Source organism: Rhineura floridana, chromosome 2 (genome assembly GCF_030035675.1).
Source record: "Rhineura floridana isolate rRhiFlo1 chromosome 2, rRhiFlo1.hap2, whole genome shotgun sequence".
In the NCBI taxonomy this organism is placed as follows: Eukaryota; Metazoa; Chordata; class Lepidosauria; order Squamata; family Rhineuridae; genus Rhineura; species Rhineura floridana.
Window position 1 is genome coordinate 120,918,208 of NC_084481.1, and position 15,330 is coordinate 120,933,537.

A 15,330-nucleotide genomic window follows, 5' to 3' on the forward strand; every position below is an offset into this window, starting at 1 on the left:
GGTTTCCAAGTAGGCTCACCAGGGATGCAACAAGCCTTTAAGTATGGGACTTTCATATGAAAATTCAAGCTGTTGTAATAAGCAAGAGTTTATGATTGATGTCCAACGAGGATGCTAACTCAGCTGATCTATAATCCACAAGCTACTTAAACCAAGGCATCTGTTGAGTATGCTTTATCTTAAATTCCTGACCTGAGCAGGGCTTGGACTCGATGGCCTTGTAGGCCCCTTCCAACTCTACTACTTTATGATTCTATAAGATGCTCAGCATGAATCCAAAGACATTAATGCTCTGAAGTTAAGTCCAAATTGAGTCCAATTTCAATTTAGTCATTAGTATTATAGGTCTAACTTCTAATTCTGATCCCATAGGGCATCAGATTGAAAGCATGAGACCCATTGCTTCCCCCCCTTACTCAGACTGAAGAAATGCCATGCCATGCATATTTTGTTTCAGAATACTTTCCCTTGAAAATATCAAAATAAAAGCATGAGTCATTGTTGCCAGTTAAAAAATGCTGAGTGAATAGTTGTGACCGTGAGAAAAGTCCCCAAGTTACAGAAGATGCTAACCCATGCATTCAGGGGCAATGGTTATATTCAAAGTAAAAGAAGTGAATGCACAGATTAAGAGAAAACCACGCAGAAGATGATGGGACGGAACTGTCAGACATCTCAGATACTGGGGAATATTTAATGGATAATGTTTCAGATACGGGGGTGGTGGGAAGGAAGGTGGATTTAAAACCAAACAAAAGCAGAGTTATTTCACAACACAAGGGATTTTAAAGAGCAACGATTCTTCCTGTAATATGTCTCAGGACATAATGCAAGCAAGTGGTGCAGGCGACACATCATCATCCCTGGTGTTGTTGATTAGGGCTCCCCTTCTGAATTTTGTTGCAATGAAGTTATTACTTCACTGAATATCCACATTATCTGGACAGGCAATAACTGCCCAGTACAGCCTACCAGCCACATGGTCTCCCGAGTGCTTGACAAACCCACTCTTTCTGCAGTCCTAGACAGACAGAATAAATAGGTTTATTGTACTGCTGGTGAACTGATGTATATAGCTGGTAGGCTGCACTCTACTTGGTGGATCACAAATTTGTATGCCTGGTTTGAAGTATCCCCACCCCACTCCATACAAAAAAACTCTGAGGGAGTGGTGTTTTTTTTTCAAGAAACAGGGACAACTACAAAAAAGACAATCTTCCATTCAGACAGAGGAAAAGCTATATGCTAGGTATGGATACAGGTGTCAGATCCTGGTTACACTACTGAAACTGACACAGCCACCAGTAGATAAGTAATCAGACCCCTGACCAATGATCTCATATTACTGAATTACAAATGGTACATTGTAATTTCGTTCTGTGTATTTTATTTTGAAATACCGAAACTCAACATTAATTATTGTAAGGTGACATTGGTTTTATGTAGGGAAATGTTTATAAGAAACATAAAAAACTGAAACATGTTGCTTGCATAAGTATTCAACCTACACACACTAATATTTGGTAGAGCCACCTTTCACTGCAATAACAGCTTTCAGTCTTTTGGGGTAGGTCTGTACCAGCGTTGCACAGTGTCGGAGGGATTTTGGCCCATTGTTTGTGGCAGATTTGCTCTAGGTCGTTCAGGTTGGTTGGATGTCGCTTGTGGATCGCAATTTTCAAAGAATGCCACTGATTCTCGATGGGAATAAGATCAGGACTTTGACTGGGCCACTGTAGGACATTCACCTTTTTGTTCTTGAGCGATTCCAATGCTGTTTTGGGCTTGTGCTTGGGATCATTGGCCTGCTGAAAAGTGAATTTCCTCCCAAGCTTCAGTTTTTTAGTGGACTGAAGCAGGTTCTCTTGCAGTATTTCCATGTCTTTTCCTCCATCCATTCTTCCTTCAATGTTAAAATGATGCCCAGTCCCTGCTGATGAGAAGCGTCCCTACACCATGATGCTGCCACCACTATACTTCACTGTAGGGATGGTGTGCCTTGAGGCATGGGCAGTGCTAGATTTGTGCCACACATAGCACTTTGAGTTTTGGCCAAAAAGCTCTATCTTGGTCTGACCACAAAACCTTTTCCCACATCGCAGGTGGGGCACTCTCATGTTTTCTGGCAAACTCCAGCATACTTTCAGATGGTACTTTTTGAGTAATGACTTCTTTCTTGCCACCCTACCGTACAGGCCAGTGTGATGCAGAGTTCTTGATATAGTTGACTGGTGCATCATTACTCCACTCCCAGACACTGAACTCTGTAGCTCCTTCAAAGTGATTGTCGGCCTCTCTGTGGCTTCCCTCACAAGTCTCCTTCTTGTCTGAGCGTTGAGTTTTGAGGGACGGCCTTTTCTTGGCAGTGCCTGGGTGGTGTGATGCAGCTTCCACTTCCTGATTATTGATCCCTGTGCTCACTGGGATATCCAAACACTTGGATATTATTTTGTACCCTATTCCTAATCTAGGCATTTGTATTACATTACCTCTCACTTCTGTAGAGTGCTCTTTGGTCTTCATTTTCCTTCAGATCTGCAGCCTGACCAATGATCCTTCAACAGTGGGGGTTTTATCCTCACAATGTGACAGCAACTTTAATGGTTCACAGATGGAGTCCAATGGTAAGGTAACTGTGTCCTCAATAGGGCAATTTCTTTCATCTGTGTAAACTGGGAGTTTCCACAGCACAGGGGTTGAAAACTTATGCAAGCAACATGTTTCAGTTTTTTGTTTCTTACAAACATTTCCCAACATAAAATCAATGTCACCTTACAATAATTGATTTTGAGTTTTAGTGTTTCAGAATGAAATATCATACAGAACAAAATTACAATGTACCACTTGTAATTCAGTAATATGACAGCATTGGTCAGGGGTCTGATTACTTTTCCAAGGCACTGTACATTTACAGAACGTTGCTGAAATGTTGCCAGCCCTGCAGTGAGCTTCTCTCCCTGCCCCCCTGCTTTCTGCCTTTCTCTTTTAAAAGAAATCTATCCTCCTTGTACATAACAGTAAATGGCTTTGACCAAAATCTAAGACTTGCAGGGCAAGACAAAGCAATCTCACTTTAATTTGCATGCTGACGACTGCGGCACATGAGCCTTGTGACAAACTGCAGAACACAAAGAAGGTTTAGATGATAAAACTGGAGTAGGGGGCACAAAGTGAGGAGGAAGTGCATACTTTTCATATCACATCAGCCAATTAACAACTATTCCCCTGCACAAAACTGTTTTAACTATGGTTACAATGTAAAGAATAATTCGACTCCTGCATCCTTCTACCAAGTATTTTTTTCCCATGAATGCAAGCCAACATAAACCTCATGTTCAAAAGACATGAGTCACATTTAAGGATTTGTCTTGTTGGGCATTGTACACGAAGGATTTAAAAAAACTAGATATGCTGTGATGCTTAGTAAAACTTGTAGACTTTGTAACAGAATAATAATGATCTCTGAACTTGCTACTATGGTTCCTTGTCATCATGTAAGGGAGGTTGTCTATTGGACTACATATGCTATTATGTACAGTCTTCAATCACTGACTTGTAAAGACACCTTCAATAATGAAGTATTTACGGGGAACAAGTAATTCAGGAAACAATTATTGGCTCTTACTATCATTTTTCATCATAAAGTGTACTGTGAGGAATACAGAGGTACAGCAAAATTAATCTCATGCAGCATTCTCACCCGTACAGTGAACAAGGAGTGACAAATGAGGGGAGCAGAGACCCATTTGCACAGTGGCCTAATCCAGAGTCAGACCATTGGTCCATTTAGCTGAGCATTTTGTACACTAACTGGTAATGTCTCTCCAAGGTTTCAGACAAGAATCTTTCCCAGACCTATCTGAAGATGCAAGCAGTTGAACCTTGGACCTTCTGTGTGCAACGCATGTGCTCTACCACTGAACTACCTGACACCCCCCAGCCCCAGCAATGATGCACTTCAAATTCAGTTCCTTCCCCATGCAAAGGCTGCCATGATAATTATCACAAAACAAACACAATATCTTTACTATTGAAACTCTTCACAATCAGGATGGTCATAAAATCCAGTCACCTCAGAAAATACTATTCTGTATGTAGCTAAAAAAGGATTTTATAGAGACTTTTCAGATGGATAGAAGAATGGAGTTTTTTGGGGGGGATTCCTGTGCAATGAAGGTTTTACCATAAGCAGTGTGTAAAAAGAGTGTTTGGTACTAATCAGTCCTCTGACAAATTATTTCTATTTAGTTCTTTCTTGAAGTGTAAATGAGAAAAAGGGATTACATAAAATTAAATCTTTTTAATGTTCTGTACTAATTTGTGGGTTCGCCTCCAGATGGTTCCCCCCTTGCAGGGAAATGTAGAGGGGGTCATTCAGTTGTTAAAACATTCTCCAGTTGTTACAACCTCCAGTTAAGGTACACATATACCTAGCTTTCCTACTTTTGGGAAAGCTGCATTTTCCCAGTACAGCCTGCAAAACTTGTTTGATAAGATGACATTTGCCCCCCCCCCCGATACTGTGGGTTGGATCCAGATGAAATTAGCTGCATTTATTTCCTAAAATCAATGGGACTTAAGCTAGTCATAACAAACTTTTTACACTGATTTTAATGGGACCTAAGTGCAACTAATGTAGTCTGTAATCTAGATCCAACCACATAGTTATTGCAATTGTGAGTATATTGTGTTATGTGGTTATGCAAATGTTGTGAGCACTTTCTTCAACTCCTCCATGCCTCATGTTTGTTCCATTTTGTCTTCTTAAGTTGTGTATGTGGTGGTGGTGTTTTTGCTAAAAACCAGCTTAATGCTGCTGCAACACTGATGCAGAAAGCATTATCCTAGCCCTTTAAAATGCTAGAGGGCTATCTTCTTCCATTGCAGTAGTGCCCTACTATTTTGTGATGCTTTGTCTTTTCCTCTGTTTCATTTTGTTCTAGACACTTCCCCTCTCTAGTGCTAGAGTGCACATCACCGACTTTTAAAAAAAGAGAGCAAAAGTGAAGTGTGGGCACCATCACCTGAGCAATACATCCATCTATTACATTGGGATGGCATATTGCACTCTTAGCAATTCTAGTGTGAATGCCCCTGGAAAAGCATTAAGTGGACACAGGACGTTTTCATGTGGTGCTTTATTGTAGACTTGATGCTGCTCATGCATGCTGGTTTTTCACACCATCCTCATGTCGCCCCCCCATCAAAATGCCATCTCAAATCCTCCCTCCCCATGTAATCAGAATTGCCACAGAAAGGGTAAATCCAAATTAAATGGGAAAATAATATGGGATGGCATTTTGATGAGGATAACATGTGGACAAGTGCAAAACATGCATGAGTGATCAGCTCCAAGTCCACAATAAATTGCCATGTGGAAGCGCCCCCAATAAGAAGTTTCCTGGTTTTATTTCTGGCAAACTAATAACCAGGCCTCTCTACACACTAGAGCAGTAGTTCCCAATCTTTGTAGTATGGTGACCCACAAGTCCAAATTTACTTGGTATGATGATTAATCAATTTATTGTCACATGAATTACGGACTGTAGGTCTTCAGCAGCTGTCAGTTTCATACCGTTTAACTGCAAGTCTGATTATATAATAATCCTTACTTAAGGCATCTAAAAAAATATTTAATGCCCTTATTAATGTGGAATTTGTTAAAATATGTTTAGTACTTACAACGTTATTCAGAGTCAAGCTATAATAGTCACTCAGAACAACTCCCTGTACAAGCAGCTTGCTAGCACCAGAGAGCGGTTCCCAAGTGTTAAAATGTAAGTCTTGAGCCTTTCTGACATTTGATTTCAGGTGTCAACACAGCATTACAATATATCAAGTTGTAAGAGCTATTTATCATACCAATTAAGGATTAAAAGCAATAATTATTTTGGCTTTATTTATAATAGCACAGGTTTCACAACCCACAGATTGGGAAACACTGGATTAGAGAAAGATAAATGAGATAGTTCATGCAAGCAAACATAGGTAGGGCTGAACCTATTCTTAACTTCAAAGGATGTATCCCCCATTCACCTGCCTACAAATATGCACCTGACATTACATGTTTCATACATTACAGCAGTTATCACAAATCCAGTAACTTAGTTTCACATTTCAAGGTCTCACATATGTAGCATGATGCCACAGGTCTATTACTTTATTAAAACCATACAAAAACACTTAATAAAAACCTAACACAAAGTTGTTTCCATTTTAAAAAAAAGAAGGGAGGCATGATTATTGGAAGTATTATAAACTAGCTTTAATGAATGGTTGTGTTGGAATTGCGGAAATGCACCTTGAATTTGGTGGGTTTGCATGTCTGAAGGGAGATAGAGAGGAGTCTTCCAGGTTGCTAGGCTGTACCTGTCCTTTGCATATCTGCTAATCTTCCTTCCTGTAAACCAATACTCCTAGGAATGCTAAACCACACCTTCCAATTCTCCTTCCTGCTTCTTCTCCATCTCCATGACTTGCCTTTGCCCTTCCAACATAGTTAGACAGAACTAGAATCTCTTTCTTATCTATTATGTATTTCCTTCAATAAAGTAAGCTTTTCTTATTTTACCAAGTCTGAAGCCTCAGTACTTATAGCAGAGTAAAACTGTGCTTCTTCACAAGTAAAGTCTCTTGATCCGCTGTGCTGCTGCTGATCTAAACCTAACTCTGCTAACAGATAAGCAGATGAATCTATACAGCCTAGCAGTCTGAAGGACTCATCTCTGTCTCCCTTCAGATATGCAAACCCACCCAATTCAAGGTGCACTCCCACAATTCCAACACCCCTTCTCAATGAGCATTTGGTTTAGGCCATGAGAGTCATCTTCTTGGGTAATTTCAGGTGTCTGACCTTGCCCAACCCCTTCATCAGAGCATCAGTAGTCATCTCTTCAGTTGGACAGTATTCCACCTTAAGTAGTCCTTTATGATGCATATCGTCTTTCCTCCACCTGTCAAGTTGTACCGTGAGCATCACCATAAGCTGTTTCGTACCACTAGATATTGTGGTCTTATATACAGATTTCATCCATGAGGTTCTTGTGTGGCTTACCTGAGTTTATCTGCTATGAAGATCACTCGACGTTCCAACAGGAGAGAGGCAAAGATTCTGATGATCTGTCGTATACTCAGACACTTGAAAAGACACTCAAAGTCCACATGTTCCAGACGAGAGTCCATTGGCCGCCGAAGTTCTATCACCTGAATGCATTCCACAAGCACAAATCATGTCTAACTGGCTTGGTTATAATGTGGATATTATCCTAATCTTGGGTTAATTATTATGTGGCATTTGAAAGCAACAAAATATTTTCCAGAGCATCTGCTTGGCACAGTAGCTTTGAGAATTCATTTCATCTTTTGCAGTATCTTTCCCAGGACCAAACCCTCCATTATTTTCTGAAACATGCACATTAGTACTCAGTTCAGAAGAAGCACATACACAATAATGTGTGCATGGAGGAGAAAGTGTGTATTCTGCTTTAAGCACCCTTGACAGAAAGCTGATGTTGGTATTGGCTTATGAAGCCTCATACACAAAGTGAAGGTGACACATGGGCCATTATTCATATATGACAATGTAAAAAGAATTAGCACACATACGCTGTTTGGTCTGTGACAGTATTAAACTTTACTACTACTACTAGCACACATATGTTATGAATACAGGGATTATCTCCAGCTTGGCTAGCTTCATGACTACTGACAAAAGTGAAATTACACTTATCTATAAGTTACACATGGTTACTTACTTACTTACTTACTTACTATTTGATTTATATCCCGCCCTTCCTCCTAGTAGGAGCCCAGGGCGGCAAACAAAAGCACTAAAACACTTTAAAAATCACAAAAACAGACTTTAAAATATATTAACATGAAGCATCTTTAAAAACATTTTTTTAAAGTTTTTAAAACATTTTTTTAAGCTTTAAAAGCATCTATTTTTAAAAAAGAACACATTAAAAAGCAATTCCAACACAAAGGCAGACTGGAATTAGGTCTCAACTTAAAAGACTTGTTGAAAGAGGAAGGTCTTCAGTAGGCGACAAAAAGATAACAGAGATGGTACCTGCCTAACATTTAAGGGAAAGGAATTCCAAAGGGCAGGTGCCACTACACTAAAGGTCCGTTTCCTATGTTGTGCAGAACGGACCTTCTGATAAGATGGTATCTGCAGGAAGCCCTCACCTGCAGAGCACAGTGATTGACTGAGTATATAAGGGGTAAGACGGTCTTTCAGGTATCCTGGTCCCGAGCTGTATAGGGCTTTGTATACTGAAACTAGAACCTTGAACTTAGCCTGGTAGCTAATAAGTAGCCAGTGCAATTCTTTCAGCAGTGGAGTGACATGTTGGCGATACCCCGCCCCAGTAAACAATCTCGCTGCTGCATTTTGCACCAGCTGCAGCTTCCAGACCAACCTCAAGTGTAGCCCCACATAGAGAGCATTACAGTAATCCAGCCTGGAGGTTACCAGTGCGTGGACAACAATGGTCAGGCTATACCAGTCCAGAAACGGACACAGCTGTCTTACCAGCCAAAGCTAGTAAAAGGCTCTCCTAGCCACTGAGGTCACCTGGGCCTCTAGCAACAAAGATGGATCTAGGAGCACCCCCATACTATGAAACTGCTCTTTCAGAGGGAGTATAACCCCATCCAAAGCAGGCAACTGACCAATTATCCAAACTCGGGAACCACCAACCTACAGCATCTCCATCATGCTAGGATTCAGAGTTAGTTTATTGGCCCTCATCCAGCCCACAACCGAATCCAGGCAGCGGTCAAGGGCTTGCACGGCCTCTCCCGATTCAGATGTTATGGAGAAATAGAGCTGGGTATCGTCAGCGTACTGACACCTCGCCCCAAATCTCATGATGGCCACTCCCAAGGGCTTTATATATATATTAAACAGCATGGGGAACAAGATGGTACCCTGCAGCACCACACAGCACAACTGCCAAGGAGCTGAAAGACAATCATCCAATGCTATTCTCTGAAAACGACCCTGGAGATAGGATCGCAACCACTGTAAAACAGTCCCTCCAATACCCATCTCACCAAGTCGGCCCAGAAGGATACCATAGTCAATGGTATCAAAAGCCACTGAGAGAGTAAGAGTTACAGGGTCGCACTCCCATGTCATTCTCCTGATAAAGATCATCCATCAGGGCAATAAAGGTCGATTCAGTCCCATATCCTGAACTCAGACTGGAATGGGTCAAGATAATCTGTTACATCCAAGAGTACTTGCAACTGCTGCTCCACAACCCTCTCAATCACCTTCCCTAAGCAGAGTATTTGCGACCGGTCAGTAATTGTCGTAACTCATTGGGTCCAGGGCAGAGCTTGGAAAAGTTACTTTTTTGAACTACAACTCCCAGCAGCCCCACCAGCATGGCCACTGAATTGGGCTGATGGGAGTTGTAGTTCAAAAAAGTAACTTTTCCAAGCTCTGGTCCAGGGTGGGCTTTTTCAGGAGTGGTCGGATCACCGCCTCTTTCAGAAAGGGTGGAACCACTCCATCCGGCAATGATGCGTTGACCACACCCTGGATCCATTTGGTCAAACCCCCTTAGCAAGCTTTAATAAGCCAAGAAGGGCAAGGGTCGAGAGGACATGTTGCTGGCCTCATCATCACAAGCAGGTCCACTTTATCAGGCCACATCAACTGTAACTGTTCCCAAGAAATTGCAGCAGACACCTCACTGAGGACTACAGGAGATGTGGATGGGGCATCAAGATTGCTAAAGAAGCGAGCAACTTTACCATCAAAAGTGTCTTGCAAACAATTCACAGTGGGCATCTGAAGGGTCTAAAACTCCATTTCCTGGAGATGATGTCAACAGACCCCTGACAATACAGAAAAGCTCTACTGGATGCTTGAGGATGCGATGATGGCAGAGAAGTAGGCCTTCTTCGCCGCCCTCACCATCATACAGTAGGCACAGTTATGCTGTTTTACTTGTGCCTGCTTTACTCAGCCTCACAGCACGTCTTTCACCACCTGCGCTCTAGCCGTCGTCCAGCCTGTTTCATTGCCCTTAGCTCACTGGTGTACCAATGGCTCTGGGCTCCACAATGCCGGAGAGGGAGCTCTACTGGGAACTCCCCCAGGGCATTCAGGAATCCTGTGGATTCCATTAGTCTCCGGGGGTGGATCATCTTAATCTGTCCACCACCTCTGCAGGAGAGGATTGAAGCCATAAACTTCACCAGGAAGTGGTCTGACCATGACAATGGGGTGACATCCACCCCCCATCTCCAGGCCACCCCTTCCTCCATCTGGAACAAAAAACAAGTTGAGGATGTGCCCTGCCCTATGTGTCGGGCCAGTGACAACTTGAGACAGCCCCATGGTCGTCATGGAGGCCATGAAGTCCCTAGCTGGAACACTAGAGGCAGCCTCAGCATGGACACTGAAATCACCCAGGACTGTTGTTCTGGGCTCCTCCAATACCACAGCCAAGACGGCCTCTGCCAGCTTGGTCAGAGAAGCTTCCAGGCAGCAGGGTGGATGGTACACCAGCAGCAACCCTAGTTTCCTGTCTCCTTGGCCCGACACCAGATGCAGGCCTTCACAGCCAACTCCAAGACAGAGTGGTTTCCTGGTGACAGAGATGGAAGTTCTGTAGACCACAGCAACTCTTTCCCATATCCTTGCAACCTGTGCTAGTGTTGCACCGAGTATCCCATTGGGCAAAGCGGGTCAGAGCAACTCCTCCCAGCTCACCCACCCAGGTCTCGGCAATGCACACAATCAAATCATGGATGAGAGTGGTCTTACTGCGTACCGATCTGGTGTTAAACAACAACACACACAGGCCAGTGGGCACAGTAGATGAGCAATGAGGAACCCATCCATGAGAGAAGTGGCAGCAAGGAACAAGGCACAGATAGCCTTGCCCTTGTCTTCTATGGTAATTCACCACCTCCCCATGGGTATATTTCACTCTACCCATGATTACTGAAATTGGGGTGGCATCACCCATGTTCCTCCTTACTAAAAGTCCTCCTAAACACCTGATATAGATACAATAAGAGCCTATCAACAAAACCTACCTGAGCCAGTTATCCCAGCAGGCCTCTGAGAGAACTGGGAACAGTCAGACCCACTCAATGTCTTTCACACAGGGCACATCTACTCCCCCGCTGTCTCACATCCAGGGAGGACCAGCCTTCTGCCAGTTGCAGATTCTCACTCTGAAGACATCTGGCGACTTTCTCCTATTATTCAGTTCACTACACAGGCTCTCACCCTGCACAGGAACTACACATACGCCATATGCCCTCCCCACTACCAATCTCCTCTAGATTGGCTTAAAAAAAGGGGGGAAAGAAGGGGTAGCACCCTTGCCCTTGGGACTCCCTAAGGGGCTCCCCAAGGGCAGCTGGGCTTTTATGCCCCCTGTCCCAGTCAGAAGCTGATGCAAGAGGCTGTCAGATTGACTGCAGCATCTCTCTGGAGTCAGGGTCAGTCAGTCCTTGCAGCACTTACCAGGGACTTCAGCTGTCTCAAGAGACAGCAACCCAGAGGAGCGAGCAAGCAAGCACCAGATGCTCAGATACTCACTCCCAGGGCAGGTCTTCTTCAGTCCCCTAGTGCTGCAGCTGTTCCCCACAAGATACACATGGTTCAGAATTTTATGTAGCTTTTTAATGACCAAATATCAGCAAAAGTGTGACATATTTCAAAAGTTCTGAATTGTCACTCAGTTCCAATGATAGCTTTTAATTCTATCCTTCTTGCCTGTAATGGCTTGCAGCATCCTGACTTAACAACTGGGTATTAGTCACATGTAAAAACACCTTGAGACTACTCTGACGACTATCTTGCTGACCTTGTGATAAAGCCTGCTGATGTCATAATTTTTAAAGATAAGAAAAACCAAGGCGCCCTGAAATGTATGTTAAATAAATAACAATTAGATTTCTAAAGCAGCCACACACATACTCACACCAAAGTAAATTCTCTAATGTATTACTTAAAAATAAAACTAGAAACCTATAATACGTGTAACCTCCAGAGCTGGGGTAGCTCTCTGTGATCTATTTTCTTTCTCTCTGTTTTTACTGTTTCAGAGTGGGTGTTTGTTATGGTTTCACTGGACTGTTTAAGGTTTATTTTTACCTCGTTTCCAGCTCCAGGCAGGAAAGTCTTGACTTTGATTGTCTTTCCAGGTGCTGGAAAAGGAGACTCCATCAGACTTCTCATAAATGGATAAACCAGGGCAGCAGATATTCCCCTCCTCCTTTCAACTTCATCCAGTATCTGATCCATCACAGTCAAATGCAAAAGAGAAAAGAAGCTGTGTGATATTGGCAACTTACACTTCTATATTATATTGACTCTGCTCAGCCTAAGCGCTAGTAAATGGGCAATTCTGAATTTTGTCCATTTGCAAACGAAATTACATTCAACAAAGTCCCATTTTCTTTTTTCAGAAATGGCAATTCTGACTGAAGCCCTCCACTTAAGTACAGGCTCAATCTAAACCTTCTTCAAGGACTGCCACCAGTATTCCATCTGAACAAGAACTACATAAGGCAGGTTCTCTAATTGAAACCAATGCTGGAAAGATGCTTCTGAAACTCCAAAGACTCAGGCTATCATAAGCAGAAAAAAACCCTTCTGAACGCAAAACTTATAATTCACATGACCAAACAGTTCTGTTGACAATGTAAGTAGAATGGATCCATTCAAGTGTGGAATCTGTCAGTCTACTGATTTATTGGAAACCGATCTTGCAAACAAAGCCATATTTACCACCTCACTATATATTACTAATGTGGGTTGAGTTACAATCTGGACATATAGCAAACAGCTTTACCACTTCCCCTTCAGCTCTCATTCTTAACTTGGCAGTTTAGTTGTGTGAACTGGCTTTGGGTTTTGAATACTAATAAGATCTCAAGGAATTTACACCAGGAAATCTTTCAGGGGGACCCACAGCCTTTACTCCCTGGGGCAGTTTAAGGTAGAGGGCACTATTGGCCTAATCTTTGCTGCAATGCAGCACCACACAGAGGAACTGCACCTAATTAGGCCAGCTGGGCTGAGTTATCTGTGGAGATGATAGGGGTCATGACTGTCATTTCAGACTTGGTTTAATTTTCAGCCCAAGCATTCTACCTCTCACAGTAGCCATACAGACTCTTGTGCCTTGCCTCCCTTCTGTCTGCCTTAGACTGCCACCTTCTATGGCCACATTAACACCATATATTTATTCCACAGTCATGGCTTCCCCCAAAGAATCCTGGGAAGTGTAGTTTGTGAAGGGTGCTGAGACTTGTTAGGAGACTCCTACTGTCCCAGAGCTACAATTGTCAGCGTGGTTTAACAGTCTGTCCCTCTTCCCAGAGAACTCTTAGAATTGTAGCTCTGTGAGGTGAATTGGGGTTTCCTAACAACTCTCAGCACCCTTCATAAACTGCACTTCCCAGGAACCTTTGGAGGAAGCTATGACTGTTTAAAGTGGAATAATAATGGAATAAATGTATGCTGTGAATGTGGTTCACGTCTCTGACCTGGAGCAACACCTGCCTTTGGCCCTTCTGAACTTTGTTCGGTGCTCTGGACCTTGAGTTTGACCTGACCAGGACTATGTACTCACTTTTGGCCATTTCTGCTTACTGCTAGTGGGCCTGACCCTGCGGGGCCCTAGCAATTAACCCCCCTTAAGATTTCTAAACAACCTTTCTACCAGGGTATCCAACTGGCCAAAATACTATAGGCACATAGTAGCAAATACAAAGGAGCTGAGGTGTCAATGAATGTGCAGTAACTGCTTCATCTAACCATCTAATTTTAGGGATGGATTCCATAAGCACAAATATCATTTGAAATTTGGATTCAGGTGTGCAAGTGAAAGAGCAGGTATTCTGGTACACGACTGCATGCAGAGGATCCCAGGTTCAATCCCTGACATCTCCAGGTAGGATTGGAAAAGACTTCTGTGTGAAACACTGGAGAGCTGCTGCCAGGCAGAGACAATACTGAGCTAGATGCTTCCAGTGTTTCTATTTCTAAACCCAAATCCCCCAGTCTGTAGTCCCATATTTACTTAATGCCTTTGATTGGTATATATGAGACTGAAAGACACTGTGCCAAGAAGAGAGTTCTCTTCTTTTTAGATGGATATTATTATCTGTTTCAGGTTTTACCTCTGTATCCATGCAGCTGTGGCAAACATAATACATTGTCCAAGCTAGATAGCAAATCAAACAGAAAGGGGGGGAAATGCTGTCAATGTTTATTTCCTGTATTTTCCAACACTGCCATGGTATGTTTTTGTTCTAATTAAATACTTATTTGAGATAACTGTGAGTTATTTAGTTTAGAACTTTTATAAAAATGCATGAAAAGAACAGGAAATTTCTATAACAAATTCCTCTGAAACTGGTCACAATGAACCACTTCTTTCTTGTCCTCCTTGTTTGCGTACCCTAATGTACACAACATTCCAGGGGCTTTGGCTTGAACCATCCCATCTTCTGCCATTGTCACAAATCAGGCTTGAGGTTCCTTCACTTGCAACTGTACAACCATTTTTATCTTCTCTGAAAGCTACTCTGAATCACACCATTGATCTGGACAAACCACAAGCTGTAGCCAGGGGTTTGTTCTATGGCTTGCCACATGGTTTGTCTGTTGGAGATAAAGCATGAGCCTAGGGTTGGATGTAATGCTAGAGCAAACTGTGGCTTAGCTCACATAGCATGGCAGCAGCAAGACCAGAGGAAGAGACAAGCGGTCTCAGTCTTCTCTCCAGGAATATGCGCATTTGCTCATTCACATTAAGCCATGGTTTGGCTTAGCGTTACATGACAACTGGGCCATAGTCTCTCAGGCACAGACAGCAACAGAGAGTTCAAATTCCCCTTGTGTAAGCATAATCATAGTTAAAAGCTTCCTTATATTTGTAAACCCTTATAGCAGCCTTTCCCAACCAGTGTGCCTCCAGATGTTGTTGGACCACAACTCCCATCAGCCTCAGCCAGCATAGCCAATGGTCAGGAAAGATGGGAGTTGTGGTCCAACAACATCTGGAGGCATACTGGTTGGGAAAGGCTGCCCTATAGAAAGGTAAATAATGGCTGTGACACTATAAACAAAGGACCAGTTTGCCGGGCTTCTGTCAAAATGTTCAGGCTTTACTTGTGGTGGTTAAATAGCTGTTTATTGTTTCCATTTACTTCTAGACTAGAAACATTAACCCTTTTGCAAACCTCATCACTATTTGAGGCAATCTGATGTTGCATGGATGTATAAAGCTGCCTTATACAGTCAGCCCATGATTGTTTATTCTGACTGGCTCTCTAACACCAGTC

At 42.8% G+C, this 15,330-nt stretch overlaps 1 protein-coding gene across 10 annotated transcripts in view; it reads right to left on the reverse strand.

Annotated features, from left to right (window-relative positions):
- The window catches only part of DENND2B (DENN domain containing 2B), a 236,710-nt gene that overhangs the window by 24,551 nt on the left and 196,829 nt on the right, over window positions 1-15,330 (reverse strand). For all 10 annotated transcript variants that reach the window (XM_061610355.1, XM_061610353.1, XM_061610359.1 and 7 more), the window contains 2 exons: window positions 12,131-12,271; window positions 7,055-7,203 (listed from right to left, as the gene is read on the reverse strand). In XM_061610355.1, the coding sequence (XP_061466339.1) occupies window positions 7,055-7,203; window positions 12,131-12,271 (290 nt within the window). The remainder of the gene's footprint in view (window positions 1-7,054; window positions 7,204-12,130; window positions 12,272-15,330) is intronic.